This window comes from Orcinus orca, chromosome 1 (genome assembly GCF_937001465.1).
Source record: "Orcinus orca chromosome 1, mOrcOrc1.1, whole genome shotgun sequence".
NCBI lineage: Eukaryota > Metazoa > Chordata > Mammalia > Artiodactyla > Delphinidae > Orcinus > Orcinus orca.
The window spans coordinates 190,030,313-190,047,642 of NC_064559.1; the positions used below are offsets into that span (position 1 = coordinate 190,030,313).

The window sequence follows — 17,330 nt, forward strand, 5'->3', positions numbered from 1 at the left end:
CATCTGTAGGCTCTCAGATGCCCCCAGATTCCTCTCAGATGCCCCCAGATTCCTCTCCGGGGCGACTGGAAGGAGGGACTCTGCGAGACGGGGGAGGGCGTGCAGGCTTCGAATCCTGTCTGCTCGCTCAGGCTGTGGGGCTGGGTCTCAGTTTCCACACGTGGGAAGAGGGCGCCCTCCCAGGCCTTCTGAACGACGTTAGCGGGGGACTCGAGCCCCCGGATCCTCCGAGTCACCGGGCGCGCACACAGCGCTTACCTGCGAGCCTCAGACTTGAGTCGCTGTCTCCTTCCAGCCGTGGGGCCTGGCCGGGCGCCGGCCAGACTGTCCCTGGGGCTCCAGGAGGGCGGGGCCAGGGCAGCGCTAGGCGGGGCCGGGCCAGGGGGCGGGGCCGGGGGCCGGGATTCCTAGGAGACCGCGGCAGTGCCGCGAGCCGCGGCGCGCGGACTCGGACCCGGACCCAGCCGGGTACGGAGGCGGCAGGTGAGCAAAACTAGGAGCCTGGGGTTCGTCCCCCACTTTCCCGAACTTTTTGTTTAGCCTCTCCCTCCAGATGGGCGCTGAGTGGGGGGTCGGGAGCCCGGTTCCCCCTTTCCCCGGAGTGTGGACGCGCGGGGAGGCGGGACCCCGGAGTGTCCGGGATCCAGCCCCGAGCAACTTCCCGAGACATGGGACCTTCGGACTGTGTCTCCAAGTTTCTGCCTCTCAGGGGTCCCCAGCGTCGACCCACGCCCTCCAGAGTCTCAGGGTCTCTGAGCATGTCCCCATCTCTCTGCAAGTCTCCGCTTCCCTTCCCGCCAGGACCCGCGGTGGCTCAGGGGTGACCTTTCCGGAGCTGGGGCCGGAGCGCCAGCTCTGGCCTGGGGCGGGGTGGTCATTTCTCCAGTTTGGGGCTGGGGAAAGGGCTCCACACTCAGAGACCGGGGTGGGGAACGGGGCTCGCCTCCTCCCAGGACGCTCCCGGGTCTGAGCAGAGAAGTGACCAGCGTTGGGTCCTAGTAGAGCCCCCGTCCTGTGTGGCCTATGACCCTGGCAGGCCCCTCCGCCTCTCCGGGCCGCAGTTTCCCTCTGTGAACACCAGGCTTTGGATGCGGAAGACGCCGGGGCTCTATGCTAGGCCCTGGGCCTTCAGCGCTCCTGTCGGAGGCAGGGATGGGGTGTCCTGCTTTGAGCTTCGGGGGTGCGAATGGGGAGTGAGTAGGGTAACAAGGCCTCCTTCCTGGGGCCTCGACTATGGGTTCCAACGTTGCAGCTGTGGAGAAACCAGACTGGGGCAGTGAGGATGAACCACTGGACAGCGAGGTGCTAACCCTCCTCTCCTAAGGCCGGAGCGCCCCAGCCGGGGCACGGTTTCCTCCCCCATCCTCCCTTCCGTGGGGGCCACACCACACGCAGCCCCGCGACTCCTGCCCGGCCCGGATTCACTCCTCAGGTCGCAGGCCAGGCCGCACCAGCAGCCGGGAGGGGCTTAAGCCGGGCGGCCCAGACCCTGCGGCAGCCAGAGGTGCAAGGGCGGTGCTGCTCCGGCCGGGACGCGGGCCACTGAGGCCTCGGGCGGTGGAGGCCGGAAAGGAGGCCAGGCGGCTGAAAGGGGGATGTTTCATCCCGAGGAGCCCGAATTGGAAACGCTGCAACCTGGGGGAACAGCGTTGCCCGGGCTGACAGGAGAGACAGGAGGGGAGCTCACTTGGCAAGGTCCGGCGCCCGGCACCCGCAGCCCCCTGCTTCCTGCCCTGGCGTTAGCCCGGCCGCTGGAGGAGGGGGTGGCCTCTTCTTCGCGGAGTTTAAAGAAATCCTGGGCCAAATCTGCCACTTGTTTTGGTCAGAGCGGTCTTCTCGGAGTCTAGCCCAAGTCTCTCTTGCTGCATGCAGCTTCAGTGCTGACTGAGGAGGTCTGGAAGGAGGAGGCGGGCAGGAAGAGGCTGGAGGCCGCGACACCCACTCCTTCCTTCCCTGCGGTACTTGAAGCGCAGCAGAGGGGAGGTGGGGCCCGCGAGCGACCCCAGCGGACCCGGGCGGCTGAGTGCCCCCTCCCTCCTTTACTACGGTGCAGCCACCTGCGGGGGTGAGCTCGAGCTCGGGCGGCACTTACCCTGGAGACTCCGCTGCCGGGGGCCCCACACCTCCCGAGGCCCGGGACCCGCAAGCTGGCCAAGAGGGCGCAGGCGGCCGGAGCCCCGCAGCCAAGGATGCGCCAAGGAGCAGCCCGCGACCCCCTCCCTGGTCTCCGCCCGCGGGCCCGGCCAACTCTGGCTTCTGCCGCGCGTCCCTGGCTCGGAGCTCCGCTGCGGAAAACCCGAGCGGGGGCGGCTCCCCGCCTCGCAGCCCGGGAAAATCCGGGGGTGGCCGCCAGGGATCTCCAAGCGTCCTGGGCCAGGCAGCCCCATCTTCCCTCCCGGATGTGGGCCCCCGACCTGGCGCTCCGACCGTAGGCCCGTCGGTTCAGTCCCTGCCTCCCACCTTCTCTCCGCAGAGCGCCAAGACGACTGAGAGATGACGGCTGGGAGCCCCGGAGACTGCGGGGAGGTGCGGAGGAGCCCCGAGGGCCGCGTCTCCCGCCTGGGCCGCCGCCTGGGCCGCCGCCGGCGCCCGCGCTCCCCGCCCGAGCCCCTGCGGGTGCGGGCGCGGCTGCGGCTGCGATCGCCGTCGGGGGCGTTCGCGGCGCTGGGGGCGCTCGTGGTCCTGGTGGGCATGGGCATCGCAGTGGCCGGCTACTGGCCGCACCGCGCCGGGGTCCCGGGACCCCGGGCTGCAAACGCCAGCGCGCCCCCCCTGAGCGAGCTGCGGCGCGAGGGTCGGGGCGCCGGCCGGGCCCACGGCCCGCACGAGCGGCTGCGACTCCTTGGGCCCGTGGTCATGGGCGTAGGCCTGTTCGTGTTCATCTGCGCCAACACGCTGCTCTACGAGAACCGAGACTTGGAGACTCGACGGCTTCGTCAGGGGGTGCTGCGGGCTCAGGCGCTCCGACCCCCGGACGGCCCGGGCTGGGACTGCGCTCTCCTCCCCAGCCCCGGCCCCAGGACTCCCCGAGCCATAGGCTGCGTGGAGCCAGAAAGCTGGGACCTGTCCCCGTGTCGGGGTACCTCACCAGTCCCATCAGTGCGGAGTCTGCGTTCAGAGCCTGCTAATCCTCGCTTGGGGTTACCTGCCCTGCTCAACAGTTACCCGCTGAAAGGCCCAGGGCTGCACCCACCCTGGGGTCCACGGACCCAGACTGGCCATGTGATTATCACCGTGCAGCCCTCTGGTTCCTGCATTGAACATTCCAAGTCTCTGGATCTGGGCCTTGGGGAGCTCCTGCTTAGGGCCCCAGCAGCTCGGGACTGTGCTCACCGAAGCTGGCCACGGCTGGACCGCCTTAGTCTGGGGGGTTACGCCAAGTTGGGAGGAGGAGGGGACTTGGGGGCCCGGGTCTGAGGAGCAGGGGACAGCCTGCTATGAGGCTGCAGCATGGACCATGGTACCGGACTAGGATGGGAGTCCCAACGTCTAGTAGATGCTTCAGTCACATCCCAGACTGGGGACGGATGCTCTGGCCCCAGCAGCTGCTAAGGCATCCTGACTTGCATGTCAGCAGAGAAATGCCAGCTGCACAAGGGTTCAAAAAGCCGGAGAGAATGTTTTTTAACGTGGAATCTGGAGACCAGCATGACTCAGCCTTAGGAATTCCTTCAGCCTCCAAAAGTGGCCTTAGCCCTGGACAGGTACCTGAGGGGGCTGGAGGTCCAGGCCAGGGTGATTGGGAGATGTATCTGGTGTCTTGGCAAACCCAAAGTGGTGGGCAAGGACCCTAAGACTTGGAAGGTAGGTTGTGATGTTACAGGCTGGGACAGGCTCCCTCCAAGGTGGCACTAGTGATAAGGTTTGCGCCTCTGGGAAGACGGGCAATGGGGTGGAGCTGAGATGGTCCACCGCCATCTGGGATGGAGACTGAGCCTTTAATTCCTACCACGTCAAGCCCTCCCCCCCTCAGCCATGCAGGGTATATCCCATGAGGGCTACACTACTGCCAATGCCTTCATACTGAGGGTCTGGCCCCTCCCTTAAAGAGGTCTGAGAAGCCCCCTTTCTCTCCTTTGTCGTGGCCTGTGCCACAAAATTTCCCTCCAGTTGGCAAAAAGCATATGCCGGTTCCCAGAAATCCTTTTATATGTTGAAACTGCATTTTGGTCAATGTGGACACCTTTAGAAAATGGCTTGGATTTGGGTCTTCCTGTCGCACATTTAATTTTTCCCGAGTTGCCGGTAAGAGAAGAGAACTTTAAAAGTTGATCAATCTTCACAGAGTCCTTTTTTTTTTTTTTTAAGTTTATTGAAAAATGCAATACAAGAAGAAGCAAGACCAAACAGTATCTAAACACTACCACCACTTCTCTAACTACAAAAGGCCAAAACGGCAGACCTAATTATTGCCTATTTAATCTAAGGATTTTGCCAATTTGATTCGGCTGGCATAGTTCCTATTTTGTCAAGAAATGTAAACAACTACTTGATATGATTCATAATTTTTCTTTTTTAATTTACAAAGCTCCTTCATTTTTGTCACCAAAATAAAACATTTGAGAGAGATCTGTAAAACCAACGAGCCTGGGGCTAAGATCCTGGACAGGTATTTCCCACGAGCCTTCCTTGGTGTTGGTCAGGCCATAGCCCTGGCTCCATTTCCCAAGGTGGACTGTTGCTCCCTCACCCTCAGCTGCCCCCGCAACACACGGTGGGGGGCTGGGGGCGGGCAGAGGCCCTGACAGGTCCCTGCAGCCAGGCTCTGTGGGCCCTCAGCGGATAAATTCAGGTCCTGCTTTGTGGGTGGGTTGGGTAGGTGGGTGGCAGAGACCTCACGTGGCTTGGAAGAAATCTTTGTTGCTGAAGTGAGATAAAAATAAAATTGCAGTGAGAGTTGTTCCTGTGCTGTGTCTGAGTCACTTTAGGAAAACTGCCAAGTTGTTGACACTGGAAATGAACTCTTCTCCCCTCTTCACCATTTCCACTTGGACAGTCTGTTTTTCTTCACACACACGCACACACACAGTGGCAGAAAGAAAAAAAAAGATCCAAACAATTGCCAAACCCCAAGTTCTGTAACCAGAGAGGGAGGAAAAGGAAAGAGGCTTGGAAGGACACCCCTCGTGTTGGCTTGTCCGAATCATGGCTTCTCAGCGCCAGAAGGGCACTGGAGATCTTCTGGTCCGACTTATAGACAAGGAAGCAGGGTGAAGTGAGTTGGTGACAGATTGAGGGGAAGTTCAGGCCCCTGATTTGTGGTCCTAGGCAGTGAAAGTGGCCACACTGACCTGGATGGCACAGAATACTCAGTGTGCCAGGTTCCTGACGTGCATACTGTGCCCTCTTCCTTTCCCCATCTTCATTCCACAGGTTGCAGCTCTGCAAGCTCCGGCAGCTCTTCCAGCAGGACAGCTGGCCATTGGCAAGTGAGCTCACATCGCATGCCTATATGATGTGAGCTGGATTTCCAACCTCACCACCGCTCTGGGCAACAAAGCTCGGGCTTGGGCACGGCCTGGAAAAGCCCCATCGCTCCAGACCGTATGCCCCAGGCTGTCTGTCCCTGAGACAGGGCACTCTCCTTCCCCCCGAAGCCTGTCACATATCCCACCTGAGCTCTTCCTGTCCCTGCCCAGAGAGAGCTACCTGTTGGTTAGTAACAGTCTCAAGTAAGTACTAAGAGAAAAACGCACACTCGTGAAAACAGTTCAAACCAACTGAGTTTGTCTAAACAAAGGTCAGCCAGCAGAGACTCCGGAGACGTGCTGCGGGCTGGGAGCAGAGGCTGTAGACTTCTCTCCTGCTCGCCGCCCTGGAGCCCCCAGCCACTGCTGACTGGGACCCACTGTCCACCTCAGGAAGCTCACTTTCTGTCCTAGAATCAGGATTCTAAGAACTTGTAGGTAGATCTGTTTGTGGGAAGCAAGCTGGAAGATCAGAGAGGCCCTACTGAATAAAAATGTCCCCTAATCTTTACCAGGAATAGTGGGATTGGGGACATCAGTCCTCATTTTCAAAATCAAAAACAAAAAATTAAACCCAAACCCACCACAAACGTCAAGCCACAAAACCTGACAGACCTCAGATGGCAAGTGGGGATGAGTGGAGCTGGTGTTTGTACCCCTTGTCAAGTGGGGTTTTGTGGGGAGCGTGGCCCCTAAAAGCCAATTCCCACGCTCCAGAAGGGTCTCTGCAGGCAGGGGCCGGTCTGGACCACGATCGCCTCCTCTCTCAGTCACATCCTCTCTCACCCCAGGATTAAAGAGAGAGGCTCAGGGATGTTCTCCTGGAAATACTTCTTAGCAGGATCCAACTGAGGTAAACCCCACCACTCCCCTGTGTGAAGTGCACATTCCCAGAACTAGAAAACCTTTAAAAAAATCTCGTCAACTTTCTTTGTCCAAATCACCACTAAAAATGTGCGGTCAGTGCTTTTGGCCCAAAGTGCCTATTTTTCTGTGAGTTTTGGTCTCTCCTGAGATGGGAGGTGGGGGGAGCACTTAGCAGAGCCACTGCTTCTGATGAGGTAAAAGGGGAGGGAGGGCAGGAAGGTGAAGGCCACGGATATGTTCAAACATTCACAGTATCAGATATATCTGAAGCAACTTCTTATGTCTTTGATCTAAAGAAGCTCCAAAAAGAAAGAACAGGAGAGAGGAAGGAAAACAATACTACATTCTTAGCAGAGGCCTCTGCCTCCCCATACCACCCTCAGCAAAGGGACAGGGACATCTTCCTGGGGTCTCTGGATCAGGGCAGCCGCCCTGCCTGACATTCTGATAAAGTTACATCACTGGCTCTGAGAAAGGGCTGGTTTATGAAGTTTCTGCTGCCATCTAAAGGGTATAAACTAGGGGAGGAGCAGGGAAGCCCCATTAAGCTGGCTTTGTCCCCCAGCACAGCTGATAGAGTCATTGGAGGATTTCCCGAAGATGCTGGGGACCCTGCCAGTATAAATGCGGAGAGGCTGGGCTGAAGGGGTTACAAACCACCCCATAAAAAAACAAAAGGCTCTTTAAAAACAGTCCAAAGAGTGAAAAGTTGAACAATTTCTGGTATCACAATATAGAAAAATGTATTCAAAAGGATCAGTGATATCTAGAAGACTTTCTTGGTATAAACTCCAAATAGAAAATGAAATTGCTTTTCTGGTGGTTTAGAATCAATCATTTTAAAAGTCTGAAGTCTGACTATTGCAGGTTAGCTTCTTTATCATTCTGCTGGTTTTCTCTGGGACGGGAGATGGGCAGGGAGTCGGGGGAGGGGGGAGGGTAGGACAGTTCCTAGAGGAAAGAAAGAAGCAAAGTTTTAAAATCCCGCAAAGGAGACTGCTACCCAGTCCCAGTGCCAAGTTCTTGTGGCCACAAGTGACAGTCAGGGCCTGAGCGGTTCTACAGGGCCCCGTCCTACCTGGTGATTGATGGCTTCTTCAAGTTATTTGTAAACTACTTGTAGGCATGACTTTATCTGGAACCCTGGCTCCCAAAAAGCAGCTATCCTGCTTCCAACTCTCCAGTCTGGCCCCAGAGCTTCAGCCCTTTCTTTCCTATCCCCCAAACCCTCATTTCCAGACAGCTAGCGCTGCTTTTCTTGGTTTTGTTCTTCTCCTCTGGCCCTCCCAGGTCTAGGCTCAGAGAGACTTGTGACAGCAGAGAGTAGAGCAGCAGGGAGAAGTGGGGGGAGGTGAGGTGGAGAAGCTGGAGGATGCGTGAAGATTCAAAAGGTGGGTGGGATTTACATCCACGCTTGGTGTATCTCTTCCACCCCATCACTGCCGGCACTGCTGAGGGCAGGAGGAGACCTAGCTGCTTTAGTTGGAGCCAGACACTTAACGACCTCCCACATCCTCCTCCTCAGCCTTCCTCTGCCTTCGGTTTATCAAGTCCCAGCGTGGACTCCTCTGGGGGGATGGCTCCACTCCACAAGCACAGCCCATACCTGAGCTCACTCCTCAGAGATCTCGGTTTCCTGATGGACGACCACCTTGGTCACTGACATGTCTGGGTGCTGCTCCTTTGCCTCCTTGATGGCCTGTACGAGGACCTGAGAAAGACAGAAACAACGTCCATCAGGCAGAAAGCAGCCTGGCTGGTGAAAAAGGCAGGGGTCATAGGACACCATTTCTCTGGCAAGTTCAATCTTTCTGTCTGCAGAGCCAGAGCAGCATGTAGGCTAAGCCAAGCTGACGATGGCCGTACCCACCCCATCCTGCTTAGGGAGGCTCCTGGACTGAAAACACAGACACAGGGAAAGCTTAGAGCTGTCTCCAAGGAATCAGGGAGGGACTTGAGGGCTGACAGCCTGGGTGGCTCTGGGAAGATTCACTCAAGAAAGGGAGTCTGAAGAACAAAGTGAAATCTGTGTTCAGCGTAGGGTAACCGGAAAGCTCAGGACAGGAGAGGAAACTAGCGAAGCATGCTACAAGAAGGAAGAGACGTCTCTGGCTAAAGTAGAGACAAGAAAGGAAGAAAGAGTGGGAGGGCCATGACATGCCACATACTGGCCTAAGTACATTACTTATTATGATTTACTTGATCTTTACAACAACTCAATGAATTAAGGCAGTATCCTTAATTTCATATTTTAGACGTGGAAACCGAGGTTCAGTGGTTAAAGTGCTTAACGTTTCACAGCTAGTAAGTAACACAATGGGGATTTTCACTTAAGTCTATCAGACTTTCCTCTTTGCCACACTGTTTTTTAGTTTCAGAGGGAGGTGGAGGGGATGACGACCCTATTTTAGTATCTGGAGGAGTTTTGATCATTTTAGAAAAGCTGAAGGGAGCAGAGGGAAAGTCAAAGAAGAACAATGACACGACTACTCCCCTTGGGCTGCAAGTCGCTGAGCCTCAAGCTCAGAGCACCCCAAGGCGGAGGAGCCCAACACAGACTTTGGGGGATGGTGGCATGGGATTCTCAGTGACAGGCCTCCATCAAAAAGGACTCTAGCTACATTTGACCAGCTGACTGTTAACCCTGGCTGTTAAGACTACTTCTAGGAGGGACGGGAAGAAGGGAGATCCCTCTTTTGGTCTCTTGACTCCATGAAAGCCGTTCTTGGCACTGCTACCTCTACAGGCCCCTGCTCATCCTCTCAGCTTGTTTGCTCAACCAGTCTGCTCACGCTTCAAGGCCCAGCCCAAGCCCCCCTCTCTGGTTACTCTGGCCTACACCCCTCTCTCTCTGACAGCCTGCACCTTCTTAAAGTGCCCACTCCCGATCCAGAGTGCACCACATCTTATCCCTTCCACATGTCCCTCATGTCTCAGAGACTGAGGGACACTGGAGCACCTCTCTGAGCTATCAAGTGTGCTTGTCCTTTTGTCCCAATAACCCTGAAAGAAACCTATGATAATCTTTATTTTACAGAGGGCAAAACCACAGCTCAGAGAAGTAAAATAACTTGCTCAAGTACACACAACCAGTAAGTTGCAGAGTCAGGATTCAACCCAGGTCTGTCTCACTCCAAAGCCAAAACACCTTCCTATGCCATCTAGCACAGATGAAGCACGTGGCAGGGGCTCAGATCATATCAGGCCGCGTAGGTGAGTGCAGGCTGGTAACACAGCAGCATCCCTTGTGCTGGGGCAAACAGACTGCAAGGCCTCCCACTTGGGCTTTTTGCAGCCTTGTTGCTGGGACCCTCAGCCTGGTGTTCTCAGCTGTAAGTCTCAACCCTGCTACCAAGGGAACTGTCAGCACTGCCGCTCAGTCTATTTCTTCTTTTTAAGGCACTCAGCATATCAGCATAAAGGCCACAGAACTATTGCTCCAGCACTCCTGTCAATGATTCCAGAAGCATTTACATGCAGTCTCTTCCACCCCCGCTTCTCTGTAGCTTTACTGTTCTAACCTCACCCAGCAGAGAATTGGGAACATTAATCCTGACCTTATTATTTGCTAATTGCTCGAAGCACACAATTAGCACCTAATTAACATAAAAGCATAGAATTTTAGCACTCAGAGGGCCCAGAAATTAGCTAGATCAACCTACTCTCTTTTAGGAGAGAACAAAAAAAAAATATATGGGAGGTAAAGTGATTTGCCCAGGGTCATACAACAAGTTAGTGATAGATCTAGGACAGAAATTAAGTTCCAGCTCTCCTGAGTTCCAGCCCCATGACACTGTGTCCCTTCTAGCTCGCCCCTCTGAAGATAGAGACTACATGTTGGTTTGATATCATCTACTGTCTCCAGCACAGGTTTGGGTACGTGATATCCCCTGAACAGCAACAGCTCTATTTACTTGGAGCCCCCCACATGCCCCACAAGGTACATCTGTATCTCACTTGATTCTCACAACCTTGAAGGAAGATGCTATCTTATAGATGAGGAAACAGAGGCCTAGGGAGTTAGGGCTAGAATATGGTAAGAACTAGGATTTGAGTGTAAAGCCCATGTTCTTTGCATTACACTTCCCTGCTTCTCCAATCTATGGCCCCCATCCCACAGGCCTCAGTGATCCGACTCCCTTTGTCCTTCTTCTCGATTAAGAGCTAGCTAAGGAGCCCCCTTGGAGATAAAGCTGTTATCTTTTTTTTTTTTTTTTTGGCGGTACGCGGGCCTCTCACTGTTGTGGCCTCTCCCGTTGCGGAGCACAGGCTCTGGACTCTCAGGCTCAGCGGCCATGGCTCACGGGCCCAGCCGCTCCGCGGCATGTGGGATCTTCCCGGACCGGGGCATGAACCCGTGTCCCCTGCATCGGCAGGCGGACACTCAACAACTGTGCCACCAGGGAAGCCCCGTAAGCTGTTATCTTTTGCAAGCCAGTTTCGGTGTCCATCAGTGATCCTTCCCCAGAACCTGTCCCATGCCCAGGATCTCAGCATTCCCACCTGATCATGGTCAATATCGGCATCTCCTGTGATCACAATTCGCTTTTCAATCCGGGTCTCTGAAATCCCACCTTTTACAGTCTGAAACAAAAGGGAGGTGACCATATGAGAAAGAAAGAAAGAAAAACCCAAACAGCAAAACAAAACAACAGCAAGAAATTAGTCTGAAAACTATACTCCAAATTTTAATCTGCTGCTGGGTACTGAATAGGGGAGCTTTCTCACACACTTGTTCAAAATCTTGGCTGGACCTGCTAAAATGAGCACACGCCTATTCCCTAGTATTGCTAAAACCTTTAATAAGCTAAACAGAAAGTCATAATTCTCTATTATTTATTTTTACCTTTTTCTTCCTCCCAAACACCAAAGAATTTCTGTGAGTAAACAAAACAGGTGTTCCTGTTTGCTCTTTTCCTATATATTTTGATTGTTTTCAAGAGGCAAACAAATCAGAAGACCATGAACAAAAAATGTCATGAAGCTTGAAATTAGGCTCTTTATTTTAAGACATTTTCATATTACTGATGTCAAAAGACCCTCAAATAATCCCCCCAGGGTAGGCAGGTTTCCCTGCTTCACAGATGAGGAAACCATGGTCTAGACATATTAAGTAACTGGCTTCCAGCCATCTGTGTGTTGATGATGGAGCTTGGTCAGCAATCTAGATTTCTTATTTACAAGAAAATGCTTTTTCATCTAGTGCTACCGCCAACATGGATTGTCTCTGATTTTCTGGGAGTAGTCCCAATTTTAGATACTTTGTCCCTCTTGCCCCCATAAACAATATTCTAATAATTTCAATATTTCAGCATCCAAACTACAGTTCCCATGGCCTTGATCCTGGACATGACATAAAAATTCTTCATGAGACCCTGAGTTCTGATATTTGGCTTGGAAAATATGGTTGCTTAATAATACCAACAACACCTGCCCTTAAACAGACTTTTTTCTTAATAGATCTTTATTGGAGTATAATTGCTTCACAATACTGTGTTAGTTTCTGTTGTACAACAAAGTGAATTAGCCATATGCATACATATATGCCCATATCCCTCCCCCACTCCCTATCCCACCCCTCTAGGTCATCGCAAAGCACCGAGCTGATCTCCCTGTGCTATGCTGCTGCTTTCCACTAGCTAACTAGTTTACATTCGGTAGTGTATATATGTTGATGTTACTCTCACTTCACCCCAGCTTCCCCTCCCCCACCGCGTCCTCAAGTCCATTCTCTATGTCTATGTCTTTATTCCTGCCCTGCCACTAGGTTCATCAGTACCTTTTTTTTTTTTTTAGATTCCATATATATGTGTTAGCATACAGTATTTGTTTTTCGCTTTCTGACTTACTTCACTCTGTATGACAGACTCTAGGTCCATCCACCTCACTACAAATAACTCAGTTTCATTTCTTTTTATGGCTAACATTCCATTGTATATATGTGCCATATCTTCTTTATCCATTCATCTGTCGACGGACATTTAGGTTGGTTCCATGCTCTGGCTATTGTAAATAGTGCTTCAGTGAACACTGTGGCACATGTCTCTTTTTGTTTTTTTTGTTTATTTATTAATTTATTTATGGCTGCATTGGGTCTTCGTTGCTGCGCGCAGGCTTTCTCTAGTTGCAGCGAGTGGGGCTACTCTTTGTTGAGGTGCGTGGGCTTCTCATTGCGGTGGCTTCTTTTGCTGTGGAGCACGGGCTCTAGGCACATGGGCTTCAGTAGTTGTGGCACATGGGTTCAGTAATTGTGGCTCAGGGACTCTAGAGCGCAGGCTTGGGCTTAGTTGCTCCGTGACATGTGGGATATTCCCGGACCAGGGCTCGAACCCATGTCCTCTGCATTGGCAGGCGGATTCTTAACCACTGCGCCACCACGGAAGTCCCCGTGTCTCTTTTTGAATTATGGTTTTCTCAGGGTATATGCCCAGTAGTGGGATTGCTGGATCATAGGGTAGTTCTTTTTTTTAGTTTATTAAGGAACCTCCATACTGTTCTCCATAGTGGTTGTATCAATTTACATTCTGACCAACAGTGGAGGAGGGTTCCCTTTTCACCACACCCGTTCCAGCATTTATTGTGTCTAGATTTTTTGATAATGGCCATTCTGACCAGTGTGAGGTAATACCTCATTGTAGTTTTGATTTGCATTTCTCTAATAGTAAGTGATGTTGAGCATCTTTTCATGTGCCTCTTGGCCATCTGTATGTCTTCTCTGGTGAAATGTCTATTTAGGTCTTCCACCTATTTTTTTAATTGAATTGTTTGGTTTTTTTTGTATTGAGCTCCATGAGCTGGTTGTATATTTTGGAGATTAATCCTTTGTCCATTGTTTCATTTGCAAATATTTTCTCCTATTCTGAGGGTTGTCTTTTTGTCTTGTTTATGGTTTCCTTTGCTGTGCAAAAGCTTTTAAGTCTACTTAGGTCCCATTTGTTCATTTTTGTTTTTATTTCCATTTCTCTAGGAGGTGGGTCAAAAAAGATCTTGCTGTGGTTTATGTCAAAGAGTGTTTTTCCTATGTTTTCCTCTGAGTTTTATAGTGTCTGGTCTTACATTTAGGTCTTTAATCCATTTGGAGTTTGTTTGTTTGTTTTTTGAGTTTATTTTTGTGTATTGTATTAGAGAGTGTTCTAATTTCACTTTTACATGTAGCTATCCAGTTTTCCCAGCACCACTTATTGAAGAGACTGTCTTTTCTCTGTTGTATGTTCTTACCTCCTTTGTCAAAGATCAGGTGACCATATGTGCGTGGGTTTATCTCTGGGCTTTCTATCCTGTACCATTGATCTATATTTCTGTTTTTGTGCCAGTACCATACTGTCTTGATTACTGTAGCTTTCTGGTTTAGTTTGAAGTTGGGGAGCCTGATTCCTCCAGCTCTGTTTTTCTTTCTCAAGATTGCTTTGGCTATTTGGGGTCTTTGTGTCTCCATACAAACTGTAAAGTTTTTTGTTCTAATTTTGTGAAGAATGCCATTGGTAGTTTGACGGGGATTGCATTGAATCTGTAGATTGCTTTGGGTAGTATAGTCATTTTCACAATATTGATTCTTCCAATCCAAGAACATGGTATATTTCTCCATCTGTTTATGTCATCTTTGATTTCTTTTATCAGTGTTTTATAGTTTTCTGAGTACAAGTCTTTCGCCTCCTTAGGTAGGTTTATTCCTAGGCATTTTATTCATTTTGTTGCGATGGTAAATGGGAGTGTTCCTTATTTTCTCTTTCTGATTTTTCCTTGTTAGTGTATAGGAATGCCAGACATTTCTGATTTTTTTTTTACATCTTTATTGGAGTATAATTGCTTTACAATGGTGTGTTAGTTTCTGCTTTATAACAAAGTGAATCAGTTATACATATACATATGTTCCAATATCTCTTCCCTCTTGCGTCTCCCTCCCTCCCACTCTCTCTATCCCCTGATTTTTTTTTTTATGTTCCTGATCTTAGTAGAAATGCTTTCAGTTTTTCACCATTGAGTATGATGTTTGCTGTGGGTTTGTCATATATGGCCTTTATTATGTTGAGGTAGTTTCCCTCTATGCCCATTTTCTGGAGAGTTTTTATCATAAATGGATGTTGAATTTTGTCAAAAGTTCTTTCTGCATCTATTGAGATGATCATATGGTTTTTATTCCTTAATTTGCTAATATGGTGTACCACATTGATTGATTTGCATATACTGAAGAATTCCTGCATCCCTGGGATAAATCCCACTTGATGATGGTGTGTGATCCTTTCAATATGTTGTTGGATTCTGTTTGCTAGTATTTTGTTCAGGATTTTTGCATCTAATTACAGTTTCAATTTCATTACTTGTGATAGGTCTGTTTATATTTTCTAATTCTTCCTGGTTCAGTCTTGGAAAATTGTACCTGTCTAAGAATTTGTCCGTTTCTTTGTGGTTGTCAATTTTATTGGCATATAGTTGTTTGTAGTAGTCTCTTATAATCCTTTGTATTTCTGTGGTGTCAGCTGTGATTTCTCCTTTTTTCATTTCTTATTTTATTGATTTGCATGCTCTCCCTTTTTTTCTTGGTGAGTCTGGCTAAGGGTTTATCTATTTTGTTTATCTTCTCAGAGAAACAGCTTTCAGTTTTATTCATCCTTGCTACTGTTTTCTTCATTTCTATTTCATTTACTTCTGCTCTGATCTTTATGATTTCTTTCCTTCTACTGATTTTGGGTTTTCTTTGTTCTTCTTTCTCTCGTTGATTTAGGTGTAGGGTTAGGTTGTTTATTTGAGATTTTTCTATTTCTTGAGGTGAGACTGAATTGCTATAAACTTCCCTCTTAGAACTGCTTTTGCTGCATCTCATAGGTTTTGGGTCACTGTGTTTTCATTGTCATTTGTTTCTATGTATTTTTTTATTTCTTCTTTGATTTCTTCAGTGATGTCTTGGTTATTTAGTAACACATTTTTTAGCCTCCAAGTATTTGTGGTTTTTACAGTTTTTTTTCCTGTAGTTTATTTCCAATTTCATAGCATTGTGGTCAGAAAAGATACTTGATATGACTTCAATTTTCTTAAATTTTCCAAGGCTTGATTTGTGACCCAATGTGATCTATCCTGGAGAATGTTCCATGTGCACTTGAGAAGAAAGTGTACTCTTCCACTTCTGGGTGGAATGTTCTATAAATATCAATTAAATCTACCTGGTCTATTGTATCATTTAAAGCTTGTGTTTCCTTAGTTATTTTCTGTTTGGATGATATGTCCATTGGTGTAAGTGGGGTGTTAAAGTCCCATACTATTATTGTGTTACTGTCTATTTCCACTTTCCTGGTTGTTAGCATTTGCCTTATGCATTGAGGTGCTCCTATGTTGGGTGCATAAACATTTATAATTGTTATATCATCTTCTTGGATTGATCCCTTGATCATTATGCAGTGTCCTTCCTTATCTATTGCAACAGTCTTTATTTTAAAGTCTATTTTATCTGCTACGAGTATTGATACTCCGGCTTTCTTTTGATTTCCATTTGCATGGAATATCTTTTTCCATCCCCTCATTTTCAGTCTGTACGTGTCCCTAGGTCTGAAGTGGGTCTCTTGTAGACAGCATATATATGGGTCTTGTTTCTGTATCCATTCAGCCAGTCTGTGTCTTTTGGATGGGGCATTTAATCCATTTACATTTAAGGTTATTATCGATATGTATGTTCCTATGACCATTTTCTCTTTTTTTAAATTTATTTATTTTATATATTTATTTTTGGCTGCGTTGGGTCTTCATTGCTGCGCACAGGCTTTCTCTAATTGTGTCAACAGGCTTCTCATTGTGGTGGCTTCTCTTGTTGCACAGCAATGGGCCCTAGGTGTGCAGCCTTCAGTAGTTGTGGTGTGTGGGCTCAGTAGCTGTGGCTCGAAGGCCCTAGAACGCAGGCTCAGCAGTTGTGGCGCACGGGCTTAGTTGCTCTGCGGCATGTGGGATCTTCCCGGACCAGGGCTTGAACCCACGCTCCCTGCATTGGCAGGTGGATTCTTAACCACTGCACCACCAGGGAAGCCCCCTATTACCATTTTCTTAATTGTTTGGGGTTTGTTTTTGTGGGTCTTTTTCTTCTCTTGTGTTTCCCGCCTAGAGAAGTTTCTTTAGCATTTGTTGTAAAGCTGGTTTGGTGGTGCTGAATTCTCTTAGCTTTTGCTTGTCTGAAAAGCTTTTGATTTCTCCCTCGAATCTGAATGAGATCCTTGCTGGGTAGAGTAATCTTGGTTGTAGGTTTTTCTCTTTCATCACTTTAAGTATATCCTGCCACTCCCTTCTGGCCTGCAGAGTTTCTGCTGAGAAATCAGCTGATAACCTCATGGGGATTCCTTTGTGGGTTATTTTTGGTTTTTCCCTTGCTGCTTTTAATATTTTTTCTTTGAATTTAATTTTTGTTAGTTTGATTAATATGTGTCTTGGTGTGTTTCTCCTAGGGTTTATCCTGTATGGCACTCTCTGTGCTTCCTGGATTTGGGTGACAATTTCCTTTCCTATGTTAGGGAAGTTTTCCACTATAATCTCTTGAAATATTTTCTCAGACCCTTTCTATTTCTCTTCTTCTTCTGGGACTCCTATAATTCGAATGTTGGTGCATTTGGTGTTATCCCAGAGGTCTCTGAGACTGTCTTCAATTCTTTTCATTCTTTTTTCTTTATTCTGCTCCTTGGCAGTTATTTCCACCATTCTGTCTTCCAGCTCACTTATTGATTCTTCTGCCTCAGTTATTCTGTTATTGATACCCTCTAGTGTATTTTTCATCGCAGTTATTGTGTTGTTCATCTCCGTTTGTTTTTTCTTTAGTTCTTCTAGATCTTTGCTTAACATTTCTTGTATTTTCTCAATCCGTGCCTCCATTCTATTTCTGACATTCTGGATCATCTTTACTATCATTACTCTGATTTCTTTTTCAGGTAGATTGCCTCTTTTCTCTTCATTTATTTGGTCTTGTAGGTTTTTACCTTGCTCCTTCATCTGTGACATATTTTTTTGCTGTCTCTTTTTTTA

General features: G+C 49.1%; 2 protein-coding genes across 21 annotated transcripts in view; one reads left to right on the forward strand and one right to left on the reverse strand.

The window, feature by feature from the left end:
• Window positions 1-388: 388 nt before the first annotated feature.
• TMEM200B (transmembrane protein 200B) lies at window positions 389-5,059 on the forward strand. Its single transcript, XM_033422384.2, has 2 exons — window positions 389-483; window positions 2,474-5,059. The coding sequence occupies exon 2, from the start codon at window positions 2,494-2,496 to the stop codon at window positions 3,415-3,417; it is 924 nt and encodes a 307-aa protein (XP_033278275.1). The 5' UTR covers window positions 389-483; window positions 2,474-2,493; the 3' UTR covers window positions 3,418-5,059.
• EPB41 (erythrocyte membrane protein band 4.1) overlaps window positions 4,494-17,330 on the reverse strand; it is a 205,563-nt gene continuing 192,726 nt past the window's right edge. For all 20 annotated transcript variants that reach the window (XM_049711689.1, XM_049711648.1, XM_049711625.1 and 17 more), the window contains 3 exons: window positions 10,839-10,919; window positions 7,942-8,046; window positions 4,494-7,286 (listed from right to left, as the gene is read on the reverse strand). In XM_049711689.1, the coding sequence (XP_049567646.1) occupies window positions 7,948-8,046; window positions 10,839-10,919 (180 nt within the window). In that variant the 3' untranslated portion in view covers window positions 4,494-7,286; window positions 7,942-7,947. The remainder of the gene's footprint in view (window positions 7,287-7,941; window positions 8,047-10,838; window positions 10,920-17,330) is intronic.